The 16303-nt window shown below is 30.1% G+C and overlaps 2 protein-coding genes across 2 annotated transcripts; both read left to right on the forward strand.

Moving 5' to 3' along the window:
- Positions 1-53: 53 nt before the first annotated feature.
- Phum_PHUM087080 (uncharacterized protein) lies at positions 54-1203 on the forward strand (the record flags this gene model as incomplete). Its single annotated transcript, XM_002423769.1, has 4 exons — positions 54-130; positions 253-403; positions 553-688; positions 779-1203. 4 exons carry the CDS (start codon positions 54-56, stop codon positions 1201-1203), a joined length of 789 nt encoding a protein of 262 aa, XP_002423814.1.
- Positions 1204-2600: 1397 nt separating this feature from the next.
- Phum_PHUM087090 (uncharacterized protein) lies at positions 2601-5762 on the forward strand (the record flags this gene model as incomplete). Its single annotated transcript, XM_002423770.1, has 6 exons — positions 2601-2662; positions 3242-4349; positions 4446-4566; positions 4648-4818; positions 4883-5033; positions 5732-5762. 6 exons carry the CDS (start codon positions 2601-2603, stop codon positions 5760-5762), a joined length of 1644 nt encoding a protein of 547 aa, XP_002423815.1.
- Positions 5763-16303: the final 10541 nt, after the last annotated feature.

Genomic DNA, 16303 nt, shown 5'->3' on the forward strand with positions numbered 1-16303 from the left:
TATTATTATTATATTACCTTATTATTATTATTATTAAAAATTAAAAATTTAAAATGACTGAGTTTAGTTCGGCTAAATTTAGTAACGTGACAATTTATAGAAAAGATTACACTAATAAAAACGTCTCAAGGTGATTAGTATTAGTAGTAGTCTTGGTAGTAGTCGTAGTAGTCTTAGTAGTCGTAGTAGTAGTGGTACTAGCAGAAGAAATTTATTTATTTATTTTTTTCCCCCCCCATTTTTTTTTAAAAGACCCGAACGAGTTAAACCGAGTCAAGAATATAAAGATCCGATAGCGGGACCGTACGAGGAACACGTTTTACCATATTGCAAATATAATCGATTACCGGAAACGAAAATACTAGAAACCGGATATCCGGAACCTAAGGAATATTCAAAAAAAGTTGTTGTCGATTTTTAATGTAAAAAAAAAAAAACAAAAAACACAATAACATAATAACTTGTTCGCGATTCGAGGGGAGGGAGGGAGGGGGTATGGGGAAGAAACGGAAGGGAAAATTTAACGATTTTTTTTAAAATTTTCTTTTTCAGGTATTAGAATTATGTCCGTCGTTGGAAATATATTTGAAAAAAGAATGCGGTGGAAATCCGGTGGATTTCGATATGATCGATAAAATTTACGACGATGAAAATCGAACCGTTTACATGATTTCATATTGCAAATTGAGTAATTTTCCCCTCCAAAATATTTTTTTTTTTTTTTTTTTGCGACGCCATTTTTTTTAACTATAAACTACTATTACGAAAAATTTTCCAGAGGATTTCGATTCGCACGTGAAAAGGGAAAGAACCAAAGGTACACTACCGGAAAATTGGGTCATACCTTTAACGACGCATAAATGCAGTTATAGAGATCCACTCGTTTTTGCAACGGATAATATTTATAAAATGAAAATATCACATCCGAAAGATAATTTATCACCCAATTGTAAGTTTCACATCATCAAAATAATCAAACCCATCGCCATTATTAACCGCCATCTTTTTTTCTTATTCTCATTTTCTAAAGTCAAAGAACGTGAAATATTAGAAACGAAAACTGGAGAAACGATTTACATGTCTGATATTGGTAATACTGGACAAGAAATTATCGATGGTAAACTTCATGGAGATATTAAAATGAAAACGAGAAAATACGATCAAGATGATTTATTAAAATCAAAATTAATAAGAATCCAATAAGAAAATTATTTATTTATCATTTCGAAATTATGTATTATCGATAATAATAATAATAATAATAATAATAATAATAATAAATTTTCATTTATTTTATTTAAAAGCGGAATTTTCTTTTTTTTCTTACGGGAATTTTCTTTCTCTCTCACACGCACTCACTCCTCCTCCTCCTCCTCCTCACGAAATTCTAAACAGTAACGAAAAAAAAAACAAAAAATAGACCAAAACAAATGAAATTTTTTCCAAGTAAACAAAAACACGGCCGCCATATTGCCAAAAAAAAAAAAAAAAAAACAAAAACAAAATGTACGAAACGTAACGATGACACGTCGGAATTTTATTTAATAATAAACAATTTTAGGTTAACGACAACAACAAAAAACAAAAAAAAATAAAAAAATTTACAAGTAATTAATTGAATGGAATAAAAAAATTTTAATAATTATTATTTGGGGGAGGGGGGGACCAATTAATAAAAAAACCAAAAAAAAAAAATGGTAAAAAATTAATTTTGGAAAAATTAATAAAAAATTAAAATAATAATAAAAATAATAAAATTTTTTCGGTAAGTTTTACGATAATTTTTTAATAATAATAATAATAATAATATTTCCTTATTCTCACGTATATCATCATCATTATCATCATTATTATTATTATTCGTTAGGTTTAAAAAAAAAAAAAAAAAAAACAAATAATTTTGGAAAAATTATCGAGTTGACATGGAACCCTATAAATCAGTTTATCAAAGCGATTACACGGACCCAAATGCAAATAATAATCAACAGGGGAGGTATAAATCCTTTTTTTTTTTTTTTTCCAATAACCTTTCCACCAATGAATGAATGAATGAATGAATGAATGAATGAATGAAAGTGTATCGATGACGTATACATATCAAATTGTCCACCATTAAATTTTTTTTTTTTTTACATTAACCAATGATTTTTGTCTCTTTTTGTTGGGTTTTATGGTGACAACAAGACGATCGTAAATAGGCGATTCCAGAAATTTTATTAATAATAATAATAGTAATAATAATAATAATAATAATTATAATGTCTCGGGTTTTGGATAAATTTCGATACGTGTCGACGTACAAGAAAGATTATTGCGGTCGGGCTTTATCAATTTGGTTCGTACAAAAATTTATCATTGATAAAGGTACCACTACTGGTACCACTACCAGTACCAATACCTGCGAAAAATGAAACGTTTTTTTTTTTAGGGAGGTGGGAAGCGATGCGAGAGATGCGGCCAAAAATTGTAATAAATAATTTTTTTTTTTTTTTTAAATTAAATTTTCCCGAAAAAAAAAAAATTTATTTAAATTAAAAATCATTTTGATAGATTGTAAAGGAAAATTCGTACCTGGAATCGCTTTAGAATTACCTAACGATATGAAACCGCATAAAAGATGTTGTTGCGAACCTGGAGGATACATGCCTCCGAGAGGTGGTAAGTTTTTTTTTTTTTTTTTTTCTGGTTCCTCATTTTGGGAAATCGAAAAAAAAAAAAAAAAAAAAAAAATGGACAACATTTATTGTTGTTAATTTTTATTTTTGTTATGATTATGAAAAACATTTTATAGCGATCGCAAGCGGCCTCCCGAACAATTTAAATTGCAAATGTATTTGTTTCGATAAAAAAAAAAAAAAAATTAAAGGACAAAGGAATTTAAATGTCGGAAATGTCATTAATGACTGCGGTGGTGAAAGACAAAAAGAGACAAGGGTCGACGTGAATGAGGAGGACGTGTCGTCTTATCATCCTCCTCCCTCCTATTATTATTATTACGTCATCGATGATGACATCGATGAAAATTTTTTTAAACGTAGTAAAAAAAAAAAAAAATTAAATGCCATTTGTAACGATCCTCATTTTGTTGGTATACGACCCATGCCGAGGGGAAAATTTGGTGGACAATTTGAAGGACCCTTAAATTTACCAATTAAATGGAAATAAATTTTTAAAAAAAATTTTTTTTGTTTTTTTCCACTCCTCACCCCCCCCCTCCCCCCGACGAATTGTTATTTAAAAGGAGAAGGAGCGATCCCTGTCGACCTCAACCTAATCCGACTGGTAGAATCCCCTGGCTTCAACCGAGAAGAGATGAAAGACGTGATCCGGATGTTGTCAATTTAAGAAGACATCGTGTCGTCGATGAAATTCAAGATATTGTACATGGAGAAGAGAGAAGAAGATTATACCCGACGCCGTGGGCCGCGAGAAGAGCTTCCGTGGGTGGGGAAACGCGTATACCCGGTCCCTTTTGGATGAGACCGAGACGAGACGAGAGAAGGGATGTCGATACAACGAGAAGGAGAAAATTTGACAGGACGCCGTCCGAAGTGAGAGAAATTATACACGGTGGCGGTGGCGGAAGAGAACGTCCGGGACCGAGAGGACGAGGTCGTAGAAGTTTTACTCCGTATTCGGAAGTCAAATACATCATACACGGAGGAGCGGGGAGAGGTACCAATGTGAGGCATCCGTTAGATATACCCCGTTTGTACAGAAGGAAAAGTTCAAATTCTCGAATACCCGGACCGTTTTGGCTTCATAACCGACCCGATGCCAGAAAGGAACCCGACGTTTTGAGAAAAAGAAAATTTACGATTTCAAACGAAGTGAGAGACGTGATACACGGAGAAGAAGAAAGAACGAGAAATAGATTAGCCGCAAGACCGGGTGTCCCATCAACGTCTCAGGGAGTCACGAGACAAAGTTCACTTCCGGTTTTACAACCCTTTTGGCTTTTACAACGTAGAGACGAAAGGAGAGAACCCGAATTCGATGAGAAAAGATTAGCGGGACGAGCGCGACACGAAGTAGCAGAAATCGTTCACGGTGATGATTTTCGTCAGCAGTGGTATCCCTCGACGAGCGGCGGAATGGATGATGAATCGATATTAGAAGAAGATTCGGATGATGACGATGACGGTGAATCGTTTAGATACAAAAGAGCATGCAAATGCGCTCCGAGACCGAGGGGACCAACGAGCGGTTGGGATTCGTTGACGCCGAGTGTAAGCGACTTGATGGGAAGAGAAGACGACTATGAAGCTTATTATCCAGAAGCCAGGCTAAGTTGTCCCCCCACAGCGGATACTTCTGGGTTTGATCAACCCAATACGTTCATGAGAAAGGTAACGGCGAAAAAAACAAATAAAAAAATTATTTTTCTTATTAACTTATTAACCCCTGATAAAAAAAAATTTTTTTTTTTTTTTTTTCCTTTCAAGCTCTATAAAAAATATCCCTACTTATATCAGATCCTTAAAGAAACTCCCCCCGAAGAATTGGTATCAAAAGTATTCAAAGATAGATTTTTATCAACTTATCAAGTGGATTATTTACACATGGGTAAGACCCCTACATATATATATTAAAAAACGTACGGCAAACAATAACAATAATAATAATAATAATTAACGACATTTTAAGGAGTCGGTAGAGGAACGCGCATGGGTGGAGGAGGTAGAGAAAGAGAAGAAATACTTTACGATGGTGACGATGAACCCGAAGCCGTACCGGGATGCTCATACAGGCGTAACACGAAAGGAGATTACGGAAGGAAAAAAACGGACTACAATAGAGAACCCAAAGAGGATGATTGTAAGGTTTATTAAATAATAATAATAATAATATTAAATAAGTAAAATAATTCGAATGTCTTTAGCGACGCCAACAAATGAAAAAACGGAAAAGGAAGAACCAAGAGTTAGCGAATATATGGGAACGGTCAGTCGACTCGGAGGTGAAATAGTAACCGATCAACTTTACAAAGTAGCCGAAATCACAAAAAAAATGAAAACTCAATATACTGGCCCGTAAAAAAAAAAAAAAAAAAAAAAAAAAACTAAACTAAACTAAACTAAAAAAACGGGTACCTATCGAACATTACAATTCCAATCTTCTCTAATACATATTCTTTTGTTATTCCAGTATGGCCGAAAATAAAAAAAAAAAAAAAAAAAAAAAAAAAAAAACAACAACAACAATAACAATAACAAAATTATAATTTTTTTTTTATGGAATTGTTAAATTCGTTAAAACGCGACAAATAAGACAAATTTTCATAACGACCTCCTACCTCTCTCCCCGTCAACACGCTCCGCCCCTTCTCTCCCCTCCACGTCAACACGCTCCGCCCCCTCCACCCCTCCCTCCTCCTCCTCCTTTTTTTTTTTTTTTTAATAACCGAAACGGAACAGGATATTGTTGTGTTTTTTAAGTTTGATGACGTCAAATGTCAAAAATAAAACGAAAGAATTAAAAAAAAATTTTGATTTTGTTCCAAACGAAATCAAAACGTGTTACTACCTCCTGTTTTTTTTTCAATTCCCTATCAACAGAAAAAAAAATTGATAACACGACGACGACGACGACTTCTTTATCCCTTGCGTTGGCATCTTTTACCAAAAAAAAAATTTTTTTTCCCCCCCGTATTAGAACGAATTACCTACGATTTGTTTAAACAAATTAAATATCATTATCATTATCATCATTATTATTATTTAAACTCCAGGCATTTATTTTTCGCAACAGATGAAATTTAAACAAAAATACACGTGGCATTATGCCAGAATAAAAATACTCTTGTGACGTCATTTTATTACCACCGGTTAAGGGATAGAATGATATATAATGTCTATTGAGTTACTTTCGTTTATTATTATCATTATTACTACTACTTTTTACAAATCTTATGTTCATTATTATTATTTACCGAGATGAAAATAATAATAATAATAATAATAATAATAATATCGAATGATTACGATTATGACGTTGATTAACGTGCGCGAATGTTTTTTTTTGTTTTTTTGTAGGAATTTTCACGTTGACGTCATGGAAAAAAAGAAGAAAAAAAAATACCTGAAAGGCTTTGCCCAAACAATAAAAAAGAGAATTCAAACGAAGGAAAACGTTAAGGAAAATTGGGGAAAATTTTTTTTTTTAACAAAATAAAAAAAAACGAAACAAAGAAAAGAAGAAGAAAAAGAAACGAATCATCAGGTAAATATTCAGACGTCGCAAATTTAAAAAAAAAAATTTTAAATTGTTTGTTATTGATACAAACGACAAACAAACAACTTTCGTCATCTTAAAATGTTTCTTAAATAATATTTTTCCTTTGTTAAAAATATATATAAATTTATTATTATTATTATTATCTTATATTGGATTTTATCCAAAAAGGTGTAATTTTAGACATCACTTCCTTTCCCCTCTCCTCCCCCCTCGTTTCTGACCTTTGCCCCCTTCCTCCTCCCCCTTCTCTCTTTCACGCAGACAGTTGTAAAAAAAAAAACCTAAACCGTCACTTTTTCTTAACACCCACGAAAATTACAAATTTCGATGATCGTTAATTGTTTGTCCTTACGAAAAAAAAAACTTAAAATTCTAGAATGTTCTATAATAATAATAATAATAATAATAATAATAATAATAATTTTTTCTTTTTCTTTTACAGAGAGTTTTGTTTACGGATAAGAATAAGAAAGAAATAAAAGACGACACTCGATTAAAAAAAAAAAAAAGAAACGACAGCAGTAGAAGAAGAAAAAGAAGAAGAAGAAAAAAAAAGAAAAATTTTAACCTCCCTTTACACACGCAAAAAAAAAAAAAAAAAACTAAAAACAAAATGTCGGACGTTCAAAAAAAAAAAAAAAAAGAAAAACGATACATTCGAAACCGTTGTTAAGTATTTGATATAGTAGACCATCTATTATCATTATTACTCTTACTATCTATTTTATTGTCTCCATCTATTCATTGTCTCACGAATTTATAAATATAAAATAAAAACAATAAAAAAGAAAAAACCTTTAAATGTATTTTATTATTATTATTATTATCATCAATCACTTCGAATTTTCTTTTTCCTCGAAAAAGCGGAAACAAACTTTTTTTAAACGTTTTCGTACAACTTTTTACCTGATACCACCACCACCACTGCCATCATCATCAACACCGACAACACCACCACCACCACCGTCATCAACACCCTCACACCACCGCCATCGTCACCACCACAACCACCTACATCACCATCAACACCGTCATCACCACCACCACCACCATCATCATCAACACCCTCCTCACCACCACCACTACCATCATTATCAACACCGACACCACCGCCATCGTCACCACCACAACCACCTTCATCACCATCAACACCGCCACTACCACCGCCATCGACATCAACACCGTCATCACCACCACCACCATCGTCATTACCATCAACATCACCACCACCGCCATATTTTATTAACCTTTTACGTTTATTAAAAAAAAATTAAAATTAAAAAGAAACAATAATAATAATATAAATTTAAAATGTTTATTTGTCGGTTGTTGTTTGTTGTCGATTGTTGTTTGTTGTCGATTGTTGTCCTTTCGCGAGAGTGAATGAACCCCTAACAAAAATCACATAAAAGGATATTTTTACGATTTATTTATACAACAATAAATTTTAAACGTTACGATTTACACACATTTATACGTATTTACGTTAACCGTCGGATTGTATATTATTATCATCATTATCATCATCATCATCATCATCAAAATGATTTCTATTTGTTCTTTTTTTTTTTTTTTTTTGAATTTAAAGAAAAAAAAAAAAATTTTCCACGCGAACATTAAGAAAATTATTTTATTTATCGGATAAAAAAAAGTCATTTATTTATTTTATTTTTTTATTTATTTATAAAAAAAAAAAAGCAGAAGAAAAAAAAAAAAGAAAAATCTTATAAAAGTTTAACAAGTTTTCTTCTTATTTATTTTCCCGGGATTTATTGAAAAAAATAAAAAATTTCAGTGACGACACGTTTACAAATAAATAAATAAATAAAATGTTTTTCTTTTCTTTAACTTTTTTTTTTTTTTTTTCAAATTTAATAACTTTTAAAAAATATTTCAAAAAATTTTTTTTGACTTTGCCCTTATTGCGGACGAGAGGCATAATGATGATAATAATAATAATAATAATGTAATTAGTGACGTGTCACGTTAAGATACGACGACAAAACTGTCACCCCGTCTAAAACATCCTTTTTAGGGAAATATATTTAATTTAAAAAAAATGCACACGCATAATTACGACAAAAAAAAAAAACTAAAAATAAATTTGACCTTGATTTAACCTTGAACTTTAAACCTTGAACTTTTTTTTTTTAAATTTACACCACCACGTGATTTCGATCGATACCCGGAAAAAAGAAAATGTAGAAGAACAACACGATGACGATCATTTTGAAATAAGGCACACAAAGAATTTGGCATGCACTATTCTACCGGATGGCATACCTTTAACCTTCCTTAAGAAATTCTAAAAACACATGAAAATGATGACGATGATGATGATGATGAAAGGCAGGAGTATTGGTGTATAAGGTGTGGAGGCTAGGTACAGAGGATGTTTTAGGGGCGGCAAGTTTTGGGATTAGATTTCTCAAGGCGTGTGTTAGGGGTGAATCTTAAACTTGGATGCCTTGGGGGAGCCCGAGGTAGCCAGGTTGGATCCAAACAGGGAAAAAATTTGGACAGAGTTGAGCGTCGTGAGTTCAAATCCTGGGAGTGGGAGTTCGATTTTACCTAGTCCAAACAAGAACAGACCTGTGCCTACATAAAGGGATAAGTGACCTAGCAAAATTCGAGGGGGTGAAACCTCGGACATCTTTCTCTCCGGAAACTCGAAGACTCTATGGGAGAGGCAGGAACGATGGTAACAGATCGGTATAACCTCTCAAAGGATAAAAAAGGGGAAGTAAAGTGGGATCTTTCTCCGATGGGATTCCCTCTCTCGCGAGTGTGAACCTGATGGTTCTGGTTTAGGGGAAGGGTTGAGGCTGACATACAGGTTGTACTCCCGCGAACGCCCCTCCTTTCGGGAAAAACCAGGAGTATTAGTTGGGTAGGTGCTTAAGCTGAGTCCTCCCACACTCTCCCCGCTACCGAGTGGGAAAGTTAACGCGAAATGCATTTTTCCTGGTTCAAAAAAAAATGATGATGATGATGATGATAGAAAAATGCAAAGAAAAAAAAAATTCGAACGAGTTTAATTGATTTGTAACGTTTGAAAATAAATTATTTAAAAACTAAATAAAAAAAACACGCACGCACGCACGCAAAGAGAGAGAGAGAGAGAAAATTTAAAATTGAAATATATTGTTAGTAGGAGTAATAATAATATTTTAAAGAGGAGGCACGCGTCAAAATCACAAAAGCAATGAAAAGAAAAGTAAAAAAAACGGGGGGGGGGAAGGGGAGACCCGGTTAAAGTAAAAAAAAAAAATTAAAAAGAAACCTCCTCCTTCTCCTCCTCCTCCTCCTCCTCCTCGTCTCATTTTTAAATAATAAAATAATTTTTCAAGTGTAAAGATAATTTAAGAAATCCGTTTAACGAAGAACCCAACACATTCGCACACACACACACACGCACTCACGCACTCCGCACGCAGACACATACACACACACAAAAGACTTTAACGAAATCATTTCAAACGTTTTTACGGGAGGAAACGACGTTCGAGTGATCAAAACGTTTTTTAAATTTTTTTTCTCACAATTTAAGTAAAAAAAATCACACGCACGGACGCACGCACGGACGCACGCACCGATTTATTATTATTATCACTTCGCGTACGCACATACAACATTTATATTACACGCATGTACATTTTCGATGCATCGAAATTTCGATCGTTGTCGTTGTTTTTGTTGTTGTCGTTGTTGTCGTCGTCGTCGTCGTCGTCTTCGTTGTCTTCGTTGTCTTAGTCGTCCGTTATTTAAATCGATTTATCGATTATTATTATAATTATTATTATTATTAATAAAAAACAATTTTTGTTTTTTTCTAATTAAAATTTTCGAATCAAGTATGAATAATCGCGTTCGCGTCGTTATTTTTAATATTTTTTCTTGTCTTGCATTTGTGCTCGATTGAAAATTAAAACAAAAAAAAAAAAAAGAAAATGGCGGTTCGTAATTTTTTTTTAACACGGTGAGAAAAAAAGTGAAAGTTTTATAATATAAGGGAAACAAGTAATAATAATAATAATAATCAAGGATTAATGACAAATGGGAATACAAAGAACCGGATTACTCATCGAATCTGCAACTGTAGTATCAGGTAATAATAACAATAATTAATTAAATAAATTTTAAATTTTCCATACCTGAAATTAACGGTCCTGCCGATTACGAAGGTTCAAACGATAAACTTTTTTCAACGGTAATTTTTGTGCGTGAGTGCGTTCGTAATTATGACGTCGATTATGTGAAGAAATGATGACGTCGAGAGATGCTGCGAAAAAGAGAAAAAATTATTTTTATTAATTATTATAATCGATAAATGGTCGTTACGTCATAGAAAAAAATTTTTTTTTCGGGAGGAGGAAGAAGAGGGAAGAGGGTGGAGGGGAGGGGAGATGGTTGAAGTGTAAATTTAAAATTTGTTTTTTTTTTTTTTTTGCATATTTTGATGGTTTGTCAGTCAGATTTGGCAAAACGTTTTGGTCAAAACTTTCTTCTTCTTCTTCTTCTAGAAGGTTGTCATCGATTTTTTTCCTATTTATTAACGTGTGTGTGTGCGGGGGGAAGGGGAAAGAAGGGAATTAAAATAATAATCGTGATAATTTACCTTCGATCACCTGTCTCGGGGGGGTGAGGGGGGTGAAAAAGAAATTAAAAACTTAATTTTTCAATAAAGAAATTTTATTTATTTAAAAAGAGTCCAAATGTTTTTCTTTCTAAGAAACGGTATACGAATGCGTGTGTGCGTGTTTGTGTGTGTGTGTGTGTTTATTTTAGTTCTTCCTCATCGCAAAAACAATTAATAAACTTTGCCAGAAAATCGAAAAATAATAATAATAATAATAATATTTTTTTGCCACATAAAATAAATAATAATAATAAATTTTCTCTGGTTTGAAAAACAACAAAAAAAATATTTTTTTTTTTGTAAAAATAATTTTACCGAGTGACGCGAATTATTTTTTTTTTTTAAAAACTAAAAAGACGCGAATTGAAATTTGGCGGGAAATTCAAAAAAAAAAATAAATAAATCGATAATCGATAATTTCAATATTTAATTATTGATTTTTTTTGTTAATTAACGAGTATAAATTTTTACACGTGTAATTTATATCCTCGATAGAATTTTTTTTTTAAAATAAAAATTTAATAAATTATTAATAATAATAATAATAATAATAAAATAAATAAATAAAAAATTAATTTGATATAAACAAAACAACTAACACAGTCTGGTGTTTAAAAATTAAAACAGAAAACAAATAAAAAATTTTTTTTCAAATTTCGAAATAAAAAAAAAATTTCGAAAAATCACCGGTAGAATGAGTTGCTGTCGGTAAAATTTTCCGCTTTTCTTTTTTTTTTTTTTTTTTTTTTTTTTTTTGAAATGGGAAAAAAACATTAAAATTATTTTTGGCATAATTTTTATTTATTTATTTATTTTCATCGGAAAATATAATAAGATGATTCTTTTTTTGTCTCGCTTTTATTATCATTATTATTATTATTATTATTATTATTAATATATTACGAGAGCAGAAAAAATTTTTCAATCTTTGTTTGAAATTTTTTGTATAAAAATGAATTCTGGCAAAATAAAAGGAATTTGTTTTTTTTTTTTTTTTTTTTTTTCGTGTAATGGTTAAGGAGACACGAATGTGTAACGTTTACACCCACCATTGCCCCGACCTCAAATTTTTTTTTTTTTTTTTTTTTTTTCAAAGGAAATGCCAGGGACACCGTGTTACATCCATCTTTTCTACCTCCTTTCCTTTTCGCCATCGCCCCCGCCCCCGCCTCCTCCTATCACCACCATCGCGAAACTTCCCATACGAAAAAAATTTCGAAAAAACAAATTTTTTTGTAACTCAAATCGCCGCTTTCGAATTTCGACTTGAGAAAAAATTTTCAAAAAAAAAAATAAAATAACCTTCCACGACACCGAATCTTTTTCCACGACACCAAATCTCCTCCCACGATTTCGAATCTTTTTCCACGTTCAAGAACAACAACAACAACAACAACAACAGAACACCCGTTTAAAATTTCGAAAATTGTTTTTTTAAATTTCGCGGGTAAACTTTTTTAAAAATAAATTTTTATAATCGAATCGATATATTATAAATTATCGATAAATCGAACGATATATTATTTTTTTAAAAAAGCGCGGGAAAATAATTTGTTTTGTATCGACCAACCCCCATTGCTATTAATTAAATAAATAAACATTTTATTTCGTACGCTTTAAAATAATAATGGGGGGAGTGGAAGGAGTAAAAAAAATTTTTTACCTTTCTCTTTTCCCCTTGCCCCCCTCCCACTGTGAGTTTACCTCTTTTTACGTATTTTTCGATAATAAAAAAATATTTTTTACGATTTTTTTAATAAAAATATGACGATATTTCAAATAAAATAAAAAAAAATGACGTCCGAAATTTTAAACGAGAGAGAGAGAGAGAGAGAGAGAAAGAGAGACGTGATAAAAATAAATAAAACGATGTAATAATAATAATAATAATAATAATAATAATAATAATAATAATAATAATAATAATAATAATAATAATTTCTTTTTTTTTTTTAAATTTCACGGAAAATCAAAATTTTTTTTTTTTTTTTTGAAAATTTAAAAAAAATAACATATCATCATCGTGTCACTAACGAACGCCGTTTTTTTTTTAAATTTTTAAAACCCCGAAATTTTTTTTTTTTTTTTTTTTCCCCGGGGGGGGGGAAAGGCCAAAAAAAAAAAAAAAAAAAAAAAAAAAAAAAAAAAAAATGTTCGTTCCTCCCTCTTCGTCGTTTATAACATCCCATATTTTTCCCCATATCGTTTTCTCATCCTTTCTCTCTCTCTCTATATATATAAATCAATCCCGAATTTTTTATTTAAAATTCCCGAAAATAATAATAATAATAATAATAATAGTAAGAAGGGAGTTACCCCGTTGCTCACTTATCCGGCACTTAAAAAAGATAAAAAAAAAAAAAAAAAAAAAAAAAAGAACTATATTTAGCTGCCAAGATTTTTTTTATAGTGTCAAATAGTTTTGTATTGAACGGTGTTTGAGTTGGTCGAAAACCGTTAACAAAAAAAAAAAAAAAAATTTTTTTTTCTTTCTTTCTTTCGCGAGTTCTAATAATATTAATAATAATAATAATAATAATAATAATAATAATAAGAAACGTTTACATCACCCGTATATATATGTATGCGCGAAATATTATTCATGTGATATTCTATTACAACTACTACTGATCATATTCTTACTATCATTATCATTATTATTATTATTATTATTATTAAAGTAAACATGGTGCTACGACGTATGATATGTAAAAAAAGTTTTTTATGAGTAAGAGAGAGAAGCAGAAGAAAATTATTAATAAAGAAGTACGAATAATAACGTCATCTTACCAATATTACTATTATTATTATTGATAAGGGTGCAAAAATTATTATTATTTTTTTCGATGATGAAAAGAGACAGAGAGAGAGGGGGAGAGAGAGAGAGAGAGAGAGAGAAAGAATTTCTGCCGCGAGTTAAATTTTACTGCTTTTTTTTTTTTTTTTCATCTAAAAATAATTTGAAAAAAAAAAAAAATTTTTTTTTTTTATATCTCAGTCGGTTGTTAACAACCGGTGACCATTTTGTTTAAAAAAAAAAACGAACGAACGATGTGAAATTTCGATTGACATCTTTAACTCGTTTGTTTAATTTTAACGGAAAATTTTATTATTATTATTATTATTATTTTTTTTTTCGTCATTAACGTCGCCATTATCATCATCATCGCAAAATTTTTTTTTATTTTTATATAAAATTAATAATATCGATTTCGATAACGACGTTAGTAATATCGATAGATCGATCGATCGATAAATCTCATAGCACGAGCACATATTTAAATAATAATGATGATGATAATAATAAGTATAATTGCATTTAAATCGTTCGTCTGCTCTCTCTCTCTCTCTCTCTATCACTTTCGGACATTTTCTTTTAAACGAGTTTAAAACAATTTTAAACTCACTCTCTCTCTCTCTCTCTCTCTCTCTCTATCACTTTCGGACATTTTCTTTTAAACGAGTTTAAAACAATTTTAAACAAACAAACAAATTAAATTAAATTAAATTAAATTAAATTATAAATTCAAATGTGACGCGAAATAATGACTCCATTTTCTTTTAATTATCATTATCATTATCATTATCATTATCATTATCATTATTATTATTACTGTTTTTTCCCGGGTGATTAAATATAATTTATTTATTAATTAACGCGTCAAAATCGTCAAAATTTATTTATTTATTGCTTACTATGATCGATAATTATTAACAAAATCGAATCGGTAACAATTATCATTATTATCATCTTTTTTCGTTTGTATTCGATCGATCGATTGTTTGTTTGTTTGTTTGTTTGTTTTTACGTACATTCAAACGTAAAAAAAAATCTTGCGGTAAACTTTTTTTTTTTTTAAAAAAAAAAAAAAATTTTAAGAAGCCAAAAAAAAAAAAAAAAATTGCAAATATGACCCATTGATATTAGAAATATTGAACAACCGCAACAACAACAACAACAACAACAACAACAAACAACAACAACAACAAAATTTTTCTAAATACAACGTATGACGATATAAATAACTTGGATGAATTTATTTTAAAAAAAAAAAAAAAAAAAAAAAGAAAAATTCCAAACATAAAGCTCAAAAGAATTTTGTAAATTTTCTCATTCTTTCTCTCTCTCTCTCTCTCTCACTCTCTCTCGCTTTTGCTATCCGTCGGTGTCGTTACGGTTTATTATTATTATTATTTTACAAAAATCAAAAGAAAAATAATAATAATAATAATAATAATAATAATAATAATAATAATAACTCTAACGTTTTCTTTTTTTCTTTTTCTCGTTTGTTTTTCAAGGGTTTTCGAAACTTTGGAAAATGCGTTTTTTTTTTCTTTCTCATGTTATAAATTTTAGTTAATGACGACGAAATAAATAAAAAGTTACTCAATAAATTGCGTTCGTCGACTTATGTAAATGATGATGATGATGATGATGATGATAATAATAATAATGATAATTAATTATAATTTTGAAAAGTGTAAACAACATTTTTTACGTCGTTTCTAAATTTTTTTTTTTTTTTTATTAACCTTACATTGTTTAAAAGAAAATTATTTTTTTCGGGAAGAATCTATTAATAATAATGATAGTGATAATGATAATATTAGCAAAAACGATAAGATTTATTCATTTTTTTGGGGGGGGCGCGAGGGAGAGTTCGAATAAAATTCTGGAGCATAGAACACACACACACACGCACACACGTATCGAAATCATTGTTTCGGGTGAATGATAATAATAATAATAATAATGATAATAATAATAATTTTTAGTCATGACCAATACAATAGAAAATATTTATAACATTTTTTCCCCTGAGACACAAAAAAAAAACAGAAAAAAAAAAAGAAAAATTAGAAAAAAAAAAAAAAAATATTTTTGGCACTGATTGTCACTTTGGCTAAGCGTAAATATTTTTAAATTATATATCATGCTACAGAAAAACATTTGCTTTTTATTTTATACCGTATTGTCGTCGTTTGTTTGTTGTTGTTGTTGTTGTTGTGGTTGTGGTTGCGGTTGTTGTGAGAAAAAAAATATTTTTAAAAAAAAAGTGAAATAATTTTTTTTTTTAGATGATAACAAGAAAAAAATTATAAAAAATTTCAATTTGGATTCGGTTCGGTTTTTATAAATAAATTAAATTAAATTAATTTTTTTTTTTTTTTTTTTTTTTTTCTAACTAAAATAAATCGATAATGAAATCGTTGAAAAATAATTTTTACGTTCGACGAAAAAAAATAATGATGATGATGATGATAATAAAAAATTATGTTTGAAAAGAAAAAAAAAAAAAAAAAAAAAAAAACCTTGGGTTTTTTTATTCCGGGTTTTCCAACCCCCGTGAAAAAAAAAAGGGGGGCCCCAAGGGGGGCCGAAAAAGGAAAACACCCCTTTTCCCCCATCCAAAAAAAAAAAAA

The sequence above is a fragment of the Pediculus humanus genome, genomic scaffold (assembly GCF_000006295.1).
Source record: "Pediculus humanus corporis 1103172107436 genomic scaffold, whole genome shotgun sequence".
Classification (NCBI taxonomy): domain Eukaryota; kingdom Metazoa; phylum Arthropoda; class Insecta; order Psocodea; family Pediculidae; genus Pediculus; species Pediculus humanus.